Source organism: Momordica charantia (assembly GCF_013281855.1).
Source record: "Momordica charantia cultivar OHB3-1 chromosome 6 unlocalized genomic scaffold, Mcharantia_2.0 BLBB01000006.1, whole genome shotgun sequence".
In the NCBI taxonomy this organism is placed as follows: Eukaryota; Viridiplantae; Streptophyta; class Magnoliopsida; order Cucurbitales; family Cucurbitaceae; genus Momordica; species Momordica charantia.
The window spans coordinates 27,511,647-27,526,830 of NW_028275164.1; the positions used below are offsets into that span (position 1 = coordinate 27,511,647).

The 15,184-nt window shown below is 31.6% G+C and overlaps 2 protein-coding genes and 1 non-coding gene across 4 annotated transcripts; all 3 read right to left on the reverse strand.

Annotated features, from left to right (window-relative positions):
- Positions 1–1,626: 1,626 nt before the first annotated feature.
- Positions 1,627–5,258, reverse strand: LOC148211042 (acetylornithine deacetylase-like). 2 transcript variants are annotated; one of them, XM_088125863.1, is made up of 8 exons: positions 4,878–5,257; positions 4,171–4,415; positions 3,737–3,845; positions 3,067–3,205; positions 2,932–2,989; positions 2,806–2,823; positions 2,553–2,672; positions 1,627–1,929 (listed from the first exon to the last, which is right to left on the reverse strand). In XM_088125863.1, exons 1-8 carry the CDS (start codon positions 5,211–5,213, stop codon positions 1,905–1,907), a joined length of 1,050 nt encoding a protein of 349 aa, XP_087981989.1. In that variant the 5' UTR covers positions 5,214–5,257; the 3' UTR covers positions 1,627–1,904. The 2 variants fall into 2 exon arrangements, with proteins under 2 accessions (XP_087981989.1, XP_087981988.1); XM_088125862.1 differs by lacking the exon at positions 1,627–1,929 and adding an exon at positions 1,957–2,292 and having other exon boundaries at positions 4,878–5,258.
- A 1,810-nt stretch (positions 5,259–7,068) lies between these two features.
- TRNAM-CAU (transfer RNA methionine (anticodon CAU)) lies at positions 7,069–7,140 on the reverse strand. The gene has a single exon. It is a non-coding gene; the product is annotated as a tRNA-Met (tRNA).
- A 632-nt stretch (positions 7,141–7,772) lies between these two features.
- Positions 7,773–12,183, reverse strand: LOC111025871 (acetylornithine deacetylase-like). Its single transcript, XM_022303766.2, has 10 exons — positions 11,758–12,183; positions 10,684–10,928; positions 10,412–10,520; positions 9,685–9,823; positions 9,551–9,608; positions 9,426–9,443; positions 9,125–9,244; positions 8,689–8,842; positions 8,569–8,602; positions 7,773–8,023 (listed from the first exon to the last, which is right to left on the reverse strand). Exons 1-10 carry the CDS (start codon positions 12,088–12,090, stop codon positions 7,911–7,913), a joined length of 1,323 nt encoding a protein of 440 aa, XP_022159458.2. The 5' UTR covers positions 12,091–12,183; the 3' UTR covers positions 7,773–7,910.
- Positions 12,184–15,184: the final 3,001 nt, after the last annotated feature.

Consider the following 15,184-nt stretch of genomic DNA (forward strand, 5'->3'; position numbering starts at 1 on the left):
AAATTATCAAAATCAAACAAAAACTCAATTTCATAGACATATTTTCTCTCTCTAAAAATAGGATTTCATTGATTTAGTGTTCCCTCTCTCTCTTCTTCCAATCTCCCATAAACACACTTTCTCTCTCTAAAAATAGTATTTTAGGAGGGTTTAATGTTCCCTCTCTCTTCCTCCGATCTCCTCTCTCTGCAGGTCACGCATTCTCCTCCCTCTCACGCAGCATCTCCTCTCTCACTCCCTCTTCCTCCCCGCCACTATCCTTTCCGATCTTGTTCCGACGACCGAGCGAGAGCCAGATCCATGGAGGCGAGAGTTTATGAAAATTTTCCTCTAGCTTATTTACTTTTCAACCACCACAATGTAACTCAAGTTTTTTACTGCAGATAAATAAATAATGTGAATTATTTTAATAATTTTTGGACTACTCTTTTTTTATTAATACTCATTTTCGTTTCCATAAAATTTAATTTCTTGGCGTTATATATTTTACTTTCTCCATTTTATTGGTACGGTAACTATGTGATATATATTTGGATATTCCTTTATATTTTCATATAATTTTAATTTTTACTTGATTTTTTCCAAATATACTACCTTATTCGTGAGAATTATAATCTATGTCCCTTAAAGAAAAATGAGAGACGTTACAATTCGCTCAATTTAATACTCACAAATGAGGTATAGTATGAGCACTTTAATTTCAATAATTGCGTAAAAAGAGAACATGTCAGTTCAACCATAGATAAAACCACTTTATTGATGTTGTATTTTTGAATGAGTCGAGATTCACAGTGAATTTGTTTTGACCAAGCTACATAGATTAAGCTATGCAATAAAGACCTACATGCAATGAATAAACACTATGACGCTGAAGTCATTCTAAAATTCGATCTATATAAGTTAGTTCTAGACAGAATCACATACCTACGTATGAGAGTGACTGGATATGTATGGGAGTGGGGAGAGATCGTTTTGTTACAACCGTTACAGAGGTTGGTACACGATTGTAACTAGTTTCGTCTCATAGTTCGGCCATTGCGCCAACATTTACATTCTACGGAGGAGAAAGCTATATAGTTTAGTATATTCTATAAAATAGACCATCCCTCAAGTATCGAGCTATGAAGTTTAGTACTAGAAGGTACGTTGTCGATTGGATGAAATGGATGAGGTGAGATCATTCATTTTAATTGGTCCATGTGAAAGACCATATTTTACCCTCCAAGACACTCATTTTCATTGTTTCTGACTTAAATGAAAAAGAAAAGGAGAAACAAATGCATATCGAAAACTTTCAACCGGTTCAATTAACCACAACTATACCACTCATTCTTATTCAATTTCATCTAAGACCAAGCAATTCTTTAACCTAATCAAGGATTTAGTTTGATTTAGCTCAATTTATTGCATCGGTCTCTAATTTTCCTTCATCCATAATATTGAATTTAACAAATAAATACCTTTATTACTTTTTTAAGTCCATAAAAATAAAAAAGTAAAATGCTAAAAAAGAATAGATTTGAAACTAAGGGGAGTTAGTTACTAAAAATGAATTTCTTACCAACTTTTATGACCACATATAGTAAAATCAGACGGTTGTCCTTTAAAATTAGTAAAGAATTAGGAAACAAATAAACAAGCCATGGCTCTACCATTGCCTTCATTGAATACAAATTACAGATGAAACCAGAAAATCATTCAAGATTACAAAGCATACTCTGCAGATAAGCTTTATTTATTACTCTGCAGTGAGCATGAAAATACAGAGTTATACTGCATTCACTCTCTTATATAGTACCTCTAAAACAACAACGATTTATAATCAATCTTCTTCCAATTGAGAGATGATGCTGGCAAAAACCTTGTAGCCATTGGCCATATCCTTATAAAGACAGTACTCATTTTCAGCATGGTATGCATCCGTTAAACCTGCATAAAACCATTACAGCATTCGATAAGATCTTCATAATCACCCGCAATCCATAGAGAAAAATTACTCTGTTTATGCTTTCCCATATATACTTCCTTAAGGGGTTAAAATAAAATCCCTCTACATTTCATGGTTCCAATGGAAATTTGCCAAACACCAACACCAACATGTTAAGGATCCCACATTGATTAAATAAGAAACCTTACATAGGGTTATAATAAACATGAACTACTCTCTTATAGTCAATTGGTGGACATGAGCTACTTATAACTTCTTCTATTGCATTATATAAAACTTTGTAACCACGAGAATTAAGATCACATGCAACTCGCGAGATCGGTTCACCACATTTTATAACAAGTCTGCCAAAAAATAAAAAAAGACACAAATTTTATATTCCAAATACTAAAATGGTAGCTATAAATGAATGTAAATACACATAGGTCAAAAGTAATTATTTATTTATCTAAAATCCATTTTGATTTTCTACGTTATAGTTATTAATGTACTAGAATTTTACTTTTCAACAAAAAGTTTTTGTTAGAATTTGATTGAATAAAACATCATTCCTTTTTGGGAGGGGGATTCATGAAGTTATGAGGTATAGAGAAAGAGAAATTACTTTCCCCTTGTGCCATCTGGTAGGATATATTTTGAAACTGGGCCCCTTGTATCAAGACTCTCGAGGTGTGTGTTAATGTACTCAACATATTCTTGGAGTTTTGTAATAACATCGTTCACACTGGAAGAAATATTTACAGAGACAAAAGAAGAAAAAGGAATATAAAAACTTATTTAAAATCATGGTAATAGGTATGCAATCTGGTTGCTCAAGAATTATATTCTTTAATTAGGAAAGGAAGTATGCTACTTACTCGTAGAAAGGAGTTAACCTGCAAGATGAATCCAACATGAAATACATAAGATTAAGAAAGACAGACTGAAGATTTTATACGTCATTTTTATGTTAAAATCGTAACAAAGCTTAAACTTATATTAACCTGATATCTCCTACAATAGTACATTCTCCTGGAATTTGATTAAGACCACCTCCCGGATCTAAGAAGAAGAAATGATTATAAAGAAGTAAACATATTTCTCTACGTAAAATAAATCTATGAAGGTTCAGAACTTACAACTCCATCCGGTTGGTTTCATAGTTGATGGTACTGAAAATCCATAAGCCACTTCCTCTTCACGACGTGGAAAATCTTCATAAAAGCGCGTTCGGATCACTTTTAGAGCTTCCGAAGCGAGCTCCAAAGGATTAATAGCCTGCATAAAAAGAGGTAGGCACCAAAATTTAATCAATTGGCATAAAGTTAAAAGCATATAAATATCCAAGTCTTATGCTATTAGATATTAACACTCACATCAAATAAATTCTGTACAATTATTAATGGACAAGTTAACCGGGTGATCTCAAATGCAAGGAACATTTAGCAAAACCTTTCTTTTCAGTAAAATCCTTACCGTTTATGTTCAACCAAATTTTTGTTGGTCAATTGTACATGCAAAAGGATTAGCTCCAGTTGTACTAACCTGGAGGGTTGGATTTCAAATTTAAGATTCGGACAAAGCAAACTACAATCCTGTAGATTGAGAAGCTTCCTGCTAGAAAGATTACAAATATGTATGTACTTTCGTGTTCTAACATTAAGTTTTCTTAATTCCACGACCAAAATCTTACAAATTACTAAATTTCTCCATCAAAATGCAAGAGAAGTCTCACTTTTAGTTGACTAAGTGAGCATACACTGGCACACAAAATACAATATATACAAAATACAATATATATCAATATACCTTGTCAGGAATACCACTATGGAAAAGCTTTCCGGTTGTTACAAGTTCCCAAGTTATCGAACCGCCAGTACCAATACAAGGCTGTGAATCAGATGTATCGATCCAATATCTAGGTAGGAAACCAGATATACTTAGCTTAGCAATGTACAGGGGAAGGTACCAACAATCAAAATTGGAAAACAACTCATATCTAAATTTCTAATCTAACTACCCTGAGTTGTCCAGTGGTCATTGGAGCATATGAAAAAAGTAAGAGCTTTTTGGTCAACTGTCCAAATTTCACCTCTTAAAATATTAAAATTTTAGGTAGATGACCTGTGGAATCAGTTGAAGTGTGCGTAAATTGGCCTAGATACTCGCTATTATTACAAAATAAAAGGAAAAAAAAAAACCTCATTTCAAGATCTTATTAGAAAGGAAAATCAGTCACCTACAGAGGCCCATCTTTTAACTCATCAAAGTGTCCATCTGCCCAAAGTTGTTCAACTCCAATTCCTGCGATTGAATTATTCTCTTCAGAGGCAATAAATATAACAACAACAGAGCTCTTCAACTCTGGTTTTGTTTCTCCAAGCTTCTTGAGGAGTTCAGTAAGGAGGGCAACATGTCCCAGGCAGTCAGTAGTCCCACGACCCTGAAGTCTATCCTCCTCAATACTCAATGAGAAAGGATCAAATTGCTGCATGGATATACAAGAATAATTTTTATATGAATATCATATTGAAACACAATCAATATATTTATAATCAAATTTAATCCTTAATTTTGTCTGGGTTAGCCAAAATCACAAAAACAGAAACACCCATTGGCAAAACAACGCCAGGAGTCGAGAAATTCAGTTTCTGATGGAAGACAACAGCAAAAACTCGTTGTACCTAGTACCTAGCTTAAAAATAAAACCAGGAGCAGAAAGAATGAAGAGAAAGAGGAACAATTTCAATTTGTTTAAGATAACAAAACACAGGAATTTGAACACGGATTAATAAATTATGAACAACAGGGGCAGGCAACTTCAAATCAATTTCTCAAACAATCCCTAAATGAGCTCATACACAAACTTCATACGAAATGAAGTTGCAGAAGCAGTATAAACGGAGAGGAGTCACGAAAAACTTATTAGGATTAAAATGAAAAACAGTACCCAAACGGGGTCCTTGTCATCAGCAGTGACCACGTCCAAGTGACTTCCGACGAAGGAAACTAGTCTATTAGGTTCAGTGCCCGGATACTTCACAATCAAATTTCCACGGCCCGGAGAGTAGCTCACATGGTAGATCTCCAAGGGTCCGCCATTATCGAAGCGGAGAGGAAGGAGAATGTCAAGAACGTGATTGATGACCTTATCCTCTTCAGGAATCAGGTCCGGTGGATTGTTTTGGACGTACCTGGACTCGCCGATGAGCTTCGACAGTAAAGGGATGTACGAGTCCTTCTCCAGTTCACCGAGAATGTCTTTAATGGAAGGAGAGGAACCCATGGCTGTGCTTCGAACAACAGAGAGAGATTTGGAAACAAGAAACCGCTCAAACGCATTATATATAGGCACAAATATAACAGCTACGAGTTTTAAAAATTTGAAAAAAAATAAAAATAAACGGCACGGAACGGATAATTCCCCAGTTATCATTATTTTTTGACAATATTAAATCGAAAATACTTAGCCCCTCGACTAGTAAGGAGGAATCTTATCCATTCTACTATTAAATATTTGACAACTAAGAAAGAGAAATGTAAAAATAAAAACTGTTTTTAAAAAATGATGAGTTGTCAAATATTAAATGGTAGTGTGGACATTCATCAATTATTTGTTTTAGGAAAAATTGCATAAACCACCTCTAGAGTAGGATAGTTGTTGCAATTGCACCATCAATTTTTCCTTTAACTCTAAGATGTATAAAAATTAAAGCCTTGCCATAATTAAGCTGTCCCTTTCAAATTCAATTATTTGTGAGGTTTGGTCAGTGAAAATTATAAGAGGTACGTTTTAAATAAAAACTCTTGCTAATAAAGAAAAAATAAAAAATGGGGTAAATTAAGAATTTAGTACCCCTCTTGTCCGGGCATAATTTCAATCTGGTCCCTATATTTTAAGTTTAGTTTCAATTTCGCCTCTAAAATTTAGTTAAATTTCACAAATGGTTACTTATTATTATCGTATTGAGTATGTGGTATACATTTTTTATTTCCATGGTAATAAACTAGAGATATGGTCGAGCTCTTAAGCTCATTTATGAATAAAGAGCTCCTAAGCTTTTTCACTGCTGAGCTCCTAAACTTATCCAGAGAATAGCTCCTAAGCTCATCTATTGTCAAACTCTTCGGGACAAACTCTGACGTCATGCGGTTCTGTCAGGAGCACATAGTAGTTCACTCACATGAAAAATAGTTCTACAGTTGATGGAATGGGTAACTACCTCTCAAACCTCTGTAAATACACTTTCATTCTACTAAATCAAGTATAGAATTTCTGTCTGAAGCTGATCTGCCCAATTCGAATTCAGACCAATTTGCGCGTCGGAGTACTCTACCTATTTTTGCATGTCTCATTTCTTCAGCACACTCCACATCAACTCGATCGAAAGGTCTTCCCTGTCAAGCTCCCTATGTTTCAGTTCGCTAGAAAGAACTTCCCTAACCAGCTCGCTAAAGTCCAACACAGATCACTCATCACAGTTGTGTAACAACGTTTATTTTTCTATTTTCAGAGTAATTTGCATGATATGCAAGAGGAGTTGGGAAACAGACATTTCGTACTGCATCAAATGAAACTGTGCAGTGGATCACTGAGACTGCATCGAACTGCAATTGGGTCTGAAAATTTTCATCCAATTAGTTGCAAATTGAAAACGAGGGAACTGTGCAATGGATCAACGAAAAATTAAAAACAGACATTCAGACCCAATAACTACGAAATGTCTGTTTCCAACTATTCGTAGTTATTCAATTGCAGTTTCCTTGTTCTCAGCTTCAGTCCTTTCATCAAATTTGAAACCCTAAATTTTCTTTTTCCAAATAAGATTCTTCCAGAACCGAAATCGAGCTTCCGTTTTTTACTTCAATCAGATGAAAAATCAACCATAAAATGGATTGGAAGACCAAAAACCCAATTACAGAGTAACCCCAATAACTCCCATTGGTTTTTTTTTTTTTAACGCTCTTCCGGCCATGCGACAACTAAATTACAAAGGAAATTTTGAAATTACCCGACATCGTCACCGGAGATTGAGGAATTCGAAGGGATGGAATCGCAGGAGAAAGAAATTTTCGTCAAAAAAGGGGAAAAGGGCAAAATTTAAAGGAATGGAGGAAAAAAAAATTCGGAAGCCACTCTATATCAGAGCCAGGTTTCGATCCTGGGACCTGTGGGTTATGGGCCCACCACGCTTCCGCTGCGCCACTCTGATTTATTGAAGGAAATACCACTTTATTATTATGTGTTACAAGATTCGGTTTCTAAATGCAAAACATTACCGGCGATTGAAATATACTATCATAAGAAAGAAAGTTTTATGAAAATTTTCCTTTTTTTATTTACTTTTTAACTGCTACAATGTAATAATTTCTTGACCACCATTGACTCCCCATTTTCCTATAATACAAACTTGATTTCTATACATTTTATTTCATTGTCTTAGCGTTTTATTTACTTAGTCCTTTTTATTGATATTTTATGTAATATATTTATGTATAATCATTTATATTTATATTTTATTTCTTTTCTTTACATTACATCATAAATATAGGATGGTGAGACTAATCTAAACATAACTACGAATAAAACAGTTATTGATTTATCCACTACTCCATATTTATTGAACTAATATATATATATAATCTTTTAGATATATTTTAACTAAGACGTATCATTAGCATTATAACTTCAATCAAAACATAAAAATGTGAGTCCATTTGTATGATTCTATTAAAACAAAGCAATTATCAATTGGAACCAAGGGTTTGGTTAGATTGAGCTTGATCTCCAACTAACAAATTATTAGGTAAATTTACGATCTAAAACTAAAACATTTATTACCAATTACAAAACAAAATGTATTGCATTTCATTAAAACGTTCAGGAGTACAAAGCAGACTCTGCAGACAAATTTTATTTAAAACTCTGCAGACAAGTTTTATTTATTACTCCATAGTAAGAGTAGTATCACAGATTAGTTTTTTAAGTACAATCTTCTTCTAATTGAGAGATGATGCTAGCAAAAACCTTGTAGCCATTGTCCATATCTTTAAAAAGACAGTACTCATTATCTGCATGGTATGTAACCAATAAACCTGCATAAAAGCATTCCATCCTAAATAAGAACTTCAAAAACAGCAATCTATAAAGCAATTGCAAAATTACTCCCTTTATGCTTGCCCATGTAGATTTCCTCGAAAGGGTTAAAATAAAATCTCTCTATATTTTATGGTTCCAATGGACTTGACAAGTTAAAAGACTTGTCCACTCCACAACCCTACCTCGTTTGATAACCATTTCGTTTTTAATTCTCTAAATTTAAAAATTAGGCCTGTTTTTTCATATAATTTCTTTGGCATGTTTTCACTTTTCTTAAGATATATTTGACTTCTTAGTCAAATTTAAAAAACAAAAACAAGTTTTTAAAAACTACTTTGTTTTAGTTTTCAAAACTTGGCTTAGATTTAGAGAACGTTCAAGTACTGTTTATAAGTTTAAATTTCAAAAACAGAAAACTAAAAAAAATGGTTATCAAATGAAACAGCTGAATGTATATTATGAGCATTCAGAAGTAAAATCAAGAGAAAGTTAACCATGCTTTATGTAACAAAACCTTGTCATGTTGTAAGAAATATCATACCATAGCCTGCAGTCTGAACATCATAGCCATTATCCTACAAATAACAAGAAGATGAGAAAACCAAATCGGAACGAAAAACACCAGCCGGGGGAGGAGGAGAGAAATGGACATGTGAATCACCTGAAGGTCTCGAATAAGTGGCAAACTCCCTGTAATTGAGTAAGGTTTGACATGTCCCACAACTTCCTCTGTTGCCTTATATAAAAATTGATAGCCACGAGACTCAAGATCACATGCGACTCCTGACATCGCCTTACCAAATTGGATATCAATACTGCAAAAAAACTAAAATTTTATATTCCAAAGAACAAAGCAGTGGCTATAAATGAATGGAGATGCACGTAGGTCAAAAGCAATTTACTATTTATCCAACATGCATTTCCTACATGATTTTCTACGTCATACTCAGTGTATTAGTATTTTATTTTTTTGACGGAAAAAATTTGTTAGAATTTGATTGAATAAAACATCATTCCTTTTGGGGAGGGGGATTCATGAAATGGATTGTTATGTTTATATGCCATGGAAGTTAAAGTGATAGAGAAAGAGAAAACACCTTCCCCTGTAGCCATCTGGTAGGACATATTTTGAAACTGGACCCCTTGTATCCAGTTTCTCGATGTTTTTATTAATATAATCAACATAGCTTTGGACTTTTGAAATAACGTCTTTCACACTAAGAAGAAAAAACATGAATATATTAGAGACTAAATCCACAAAAGTGTCTAATATTTCCAATATTGAGCAACAAAAGAAAAAAAAAATAATATAAAAGCTTATGTAAAACTATGGTAATAAGTAAGTAGTTTGGTTGCCAAGTAATGTTGCTTGATTAGGAAAGGGAGGAGACTACTTACTTGTAGAAGGGAGTTAACCTGCCAAATGAAACCAAAAAAGTAAGATTAAGGAAGACACCAACTAAGGATATTATTATATGACAATTTTAAGCTAAAATCATAAAAAGTCCCAAACTTGTATTAACCTGATATCTCCTGAAATAGTACATTCTCCTGGAATTTGATTGTTACCACCTCCTGGATCTGAGATGAAAAAATGATCACGATGAAGAAACATTTTTCTTTACCCAAAATTAACTAATGAAGGCTTAGAACTTACAACTCCATTGTGTTGGTTTCATGGTTGATGGAGTTGCAAATCCATATATCTTTTCCTTAGGATGAGGAGGAAAATCTTCGTAAAAGCGCAATTGGATCACTTTGAGAGCTTCCATAGCTAGCTCCATAGCATTAATAGCCTGTATACAAGAGAGATAGGCAATTGTGTCACCTTGAGCTAAAAAAATATTAATCAATTGGCATAAATTATGAGTATAAACATTCAAGTTTTATGTTATTAGAGAACAACACTCACATCAACTAAATTTTGTTAGATCAATTATGCACGATTATTAATGGGCAAGTTATCTAGGTAGTCTAAAATCAAAGGCAAATTTAAATTTCAAATTATAAAAAAAAAAAAATGGAAACCTTTGCTTTCAGTAGTCCTTATGGTTTATATTGAAGTAAAAGTTTACTAGTGAAGTTTATAATGGAAAAGGGCTTCCCCTAGTTTGACACCTTGTAACTTCATTAATATCAATATTCAGGATGGGATTTCAAATTTAAGTTCACACTTGCATAAAACTACAATCCTACAGATTAGGAAGCTTCCATATCATAGGTAGAAAGATCTCAAATGTGTCCTTTCATATTCTAACCTTCAGTTTTATCGATTCAACAACTAAAAATTTTCTAAATTACTAAATTTCTACATCAAAATGCAAGAGAAAACCTCACTTTTAGTTAACTAAATGGCACACGAAATACAATATATATCATTTTACCTGGTGTGGCAAACCACTGTGGAAAAGTTTTCCTTTCATTACAAGTGTCCAAGGTATCGAACCCCCAGTACCAATACAAGGTTGTGAATCTGCTGTATCAATCCAATATCTATGTAGGAAACGAAATATACACAGCTTAGAATATTAAAACCCTACGCAGAGAACTTGAGAAATTAGTTGAAGTGTGTGTAAGATGGCTCGAACACTCACAAACAAATAACAAAAAAAATATCATATCAAGATCTTATTGGGAAAGAAAAGGAATCACTTACAAAGGCCCTCCTTTTAACTTATCAAAGTATCCTTTTTCCGCAAGTTGTTCTACTCCAACGCCTGGGATTGAATTATTCTCTTCAGAGGCAATAAATATAACAACAATAGAGGACTTCAACTGTAGTTTTGTTTCTGCAAGCTTCTTCAGGAGTTCAGTAAGAAGGGCAACATGTCCCAGGCAGTCAGTAGTCCCACGACCCCGAAGTTGATCCCCCTCAACACTCAATGAGAAAGGACAAAATTTCTGCATATAACAGTGATTTTTATATGAATATCATATCCACGAGTAGATAGAATTCTAATCCTTAATTTTGTTTGGGTTAACCTGAATCCTGGACATTAAATTACATAAACAGAAACACCCTTTGGCAAAACAATGCCAGGAGTCTAGCAATTTAGTCCCTTACATTTAAACCTTAATCTAATTATACCCTTTTTGTTAGTGGTTGCTAAATACAACTGATAGTAAATTAACCGGACACGATACTTAGTGAATCGACGTCAATTTAGAAAATGAATTAAGCCATTTAAGAGAGGAAATTTTCTAGTTCTTCCTCCAAATTTAGCAGAAATTTCGACTTTTCCTATCCTACCTGGCTTAATTCCTACTCCAAATGGATGCCAACCCACTAAATTCATAACAACTAAGTTTCCCTAAACAGCCACATTCAACATCCACGGACGAAAAGGGTATACTAAACTGAAAAGACATTCAAACGTTAAAAGGATTAAAATATATATGGGACAAATACTTTCCTACACACCCGGTCAGTATAACTTTCTGAAATGGTGCATTTTCATGGGTCTATTTCTACTACAAGTATCTGTCATATATATTTAGCCTTTTAAGATATCCTAAAAGGCAAGCAATAGGTTGAAGATAAAAGAACTATGATAAACTATGAACAACAGGGGCAACTTCAATCAAATTCGCTATTGATCCCTAAATGAGTTTAAACTTCATTAGACACAGTAGAGGACTGAAGTTGAAGTTGAAGTTGCAATAAACGTAGAGAGGAGTTACATAAACCCTAAAAGAATGGTAAGGAGATTCAAGATGGAAAAAACAATACCCAAGTGGCAGGATCAGCAGGGACGACGTCCATGTGACTTCCGACGAATGAAACTACTTTTCCAGGCACAGTGCCCGGATACTCCACGATCAGACTTCCACGGCCAGGAACGTGGCTCACATGGTTTATCACCAACGGTCCGCCATTCCTCGAACTGTGAGGATCGAGAACTTCGATAACGTGATTAACGATCCTGTCCTCTTCAGGAATCAGGTCCTCCGGTGGATTGTTCTGGACGAACTTGGACTCGCCGATTAGCTTCGAAAGTAAAGGGATGTACGACTCCTTCTTCAGTTCACCCAGAATCTCTTTGATGGAAGAACTATAAGCCATAACTGATAAATCTGCTTCGAACAACACAGAAACCGCTCAGACTTAAAATCAAAATTTTGCCCTATTCTCTAAATTTCATCAATTTGCTAACTTTTAGTTTGAAGAAGTGTTAAGAAGAATCTTTTATTGTGTAAAATGAAACTTTTTTTATATTTAAATATTATACTTATTTTATCCCATTTTCAATGCATAAATCATATTGAGCATAGTTTTTTTTTTAATCTATATCTATGCTATATTAAAAAGGTAGACGCAGGAAAAACATTTTTGGACACTTTTACCTTTTACTAAATTTACAAATTACAAATTATATCAATTATTACAAATATTAAATTAATTATTAATTATCCATACTATAAATACATGGAATATAAATAAAATTAATTTTTTCTTTAATTAAAATTCATACTAGAATTTCAAGAGTTTTAGAATTTGAAAAGCTTTTGTAACGTTTTATCTTCTACTACTATAAAAATAGGCTTTCTTCTACATGTTTTTCACAAGTTTCAATATTTTTTATTCTTAGTTCCTTCAAACATCTCTCAAATATGATTCAATCATTAAAACATCTCGAGATATTTGTAACATATTCATCAAGTTGCAAGGGAGGCATATATTGAATCTACATATCTCGAATACTGGATTTGTACAAAGTTGAATAATAGTATATGTCAAGCAATCTTCAAGAATGAGCATATTTACTCTAAAGATGAGTGTATAGTAATTATTTGGATTTTTTTTTGTTACTATTGTTATTTTTCTAATTAGTGTATTTTTTATTTGGAATGTTTTTTTTTTAGCAATTTTATTTAGTTTAGGATTTGGATTTTTCTTTTTGTTACTGATGTTTTTTATTGTTTAGTGTATTTTTTTTATTTGGAATGTTTCATTTTTTGAGCAATTTTATTTAGAATATTTATTTAAAATATAGATAATTACAAGTTCATGTTCTCATTGTTGAAAAAAAAAACAATCATAGAAGTCCATACATAAAAAATGTTTAATTAATAAATTAAATATAAACAATAATCTGTATAGAATCTTAAAAGGTGGAATATAAAACTTTTGGTCATTTTATTTTCTAATAATATAATTTGAAGAATTTTTCTTTAATAATTTTAATTATAATATAAAATTAAATCAATAAAATAATTTATATTTATAACAAAATATCAGCTCTAAACAAATATTTAATAAACAAACAAAATATTAAAAAAATAAAATAAGGTTGAAATAATTTAAAAATAAAAATATTAAAATACCTATTTACTATTTTATTAATATATAATTTTTTCCTTTACTTTTAATTTATTTATTTACAAAATATATCATTAACAATTAATTATAAATAGTATATTTAAAAAATAACTATAAATAGTACATTTTATTATTAGTAATTAGCTGTCAATAATAATAAATATATATAAAAATTAATCTTAATTATTTTTAAAAATAATTATACTTAAAATATTTTACGTGAAATTATTAAATTACCTTAGAATTAAAAAAAATTTACGTGCGTTGCACGTGGTAATACACTAGTACAAACAAGTGGGGATTGGAGATTCAAACTTATCATTTCTGAACAAAGACGTGTGTTAATTATCATTAAGTTAAGGTCATCAGCATAGTTGAATACATTAAGACATCAATATCCTTCTATGTGTTATATTCTAAAAAGTATAAAATATAAAAATCATATTAAAATTTTGTAGTTCAACATGGTCGAGTTGGGATCCATATTTGAGATTGTAAATAATGTTTTTATTTTTATTTATTTATTATTATTATTATTTTACAAAGCTGGTTGTGTATGCTGTAAAAAAAGTACAAAGGTTTCGTATATTGTAAGGAAAAAAATTGATCTTACAGTATAAAATTAATGCACCGTAGAATCGAAGAAGTCCGACGGTAAAAATGCAGCACAAATGTGAACAAGAATGATGACAACAAAATAAAAAATAAAACAAGTGTAGAAAATAAAACTACCCAATTATGAAAATAAATTCCAAGCATGCTCCGTCAAAGTTCGAGATCTAGAATGAATATTGTCCCACCAAATTATAGGACGATGATAAATATCACTAGAATCAGTGTCTTTATTCAATAAACTATACTCAAATTGGTGTCATATTGATGTCTATGGGTGCATAGTAAATTGATAATCTTCTTAAATAAAATAAATTTCTTTTTTAATACAATATATAGAGTGAAAATTCTAATTCACAATTTTTAGTTAGAGATAGATACCTTAAGACTAGGTTGAGATTGACAAATCAATTTACATTCGATTTTTAAGGAATTAATACAAACGTAACATTTTAACTCTTTAGTTTACCTACTTAAAAATAGTTTACAAAATTTTTCCTTAAACATGGTATCAATTTAGTCATTATACAATTAGACAATTGGACAATGTTTACTAATAAGCCCTATTGTTATTATAAATAAATAAATTTTATCTCATCTCATATGGGTAATTTTAAGAATATTGCAAATTTAAAAATAAATTACAAAAAATAACAAAAATTTAGAATTAATAACAAAATAAATATGTTTTAAATAAAAAAGTATATCCAAACTATTAATAAATATAAATTAGGTGTTGGTCTGAGTAAAAAATCGCGTAAAATAGATGTGATCTAAGTACCAATACGTCATGTGTGAGGTGAATATTGACGACTAAATCAGCATGAGAAATCAGGTACATTATACGTGATTTCTTTTTATAGAAGTCATTTACGCAAATATTTCTATGACAACGTACCAGATTTTCTTAAAATATTTATATTTTACAAACAAAATATTATTTATTTTATTTGTAGTTTAACCGTTTTAAATATATAAGTAAAATTATAAATTTAAATTTGCATGCATACCTACATCTCTAACAACAAAAATATATTTTATAAGAAAAAAAAAACAGTCAAATTTATAGGAAAAACATCACATATAATAAGTATAACTTACGTGTAAAATATTTTTAATACATATATATTTGTGTCGTCTTTTATTATTTTACAACAAAAATATTATTTATTTTATTAGTATTTTGACTATTCTAAATATATAAGTTAAAACATAGATCCACAAG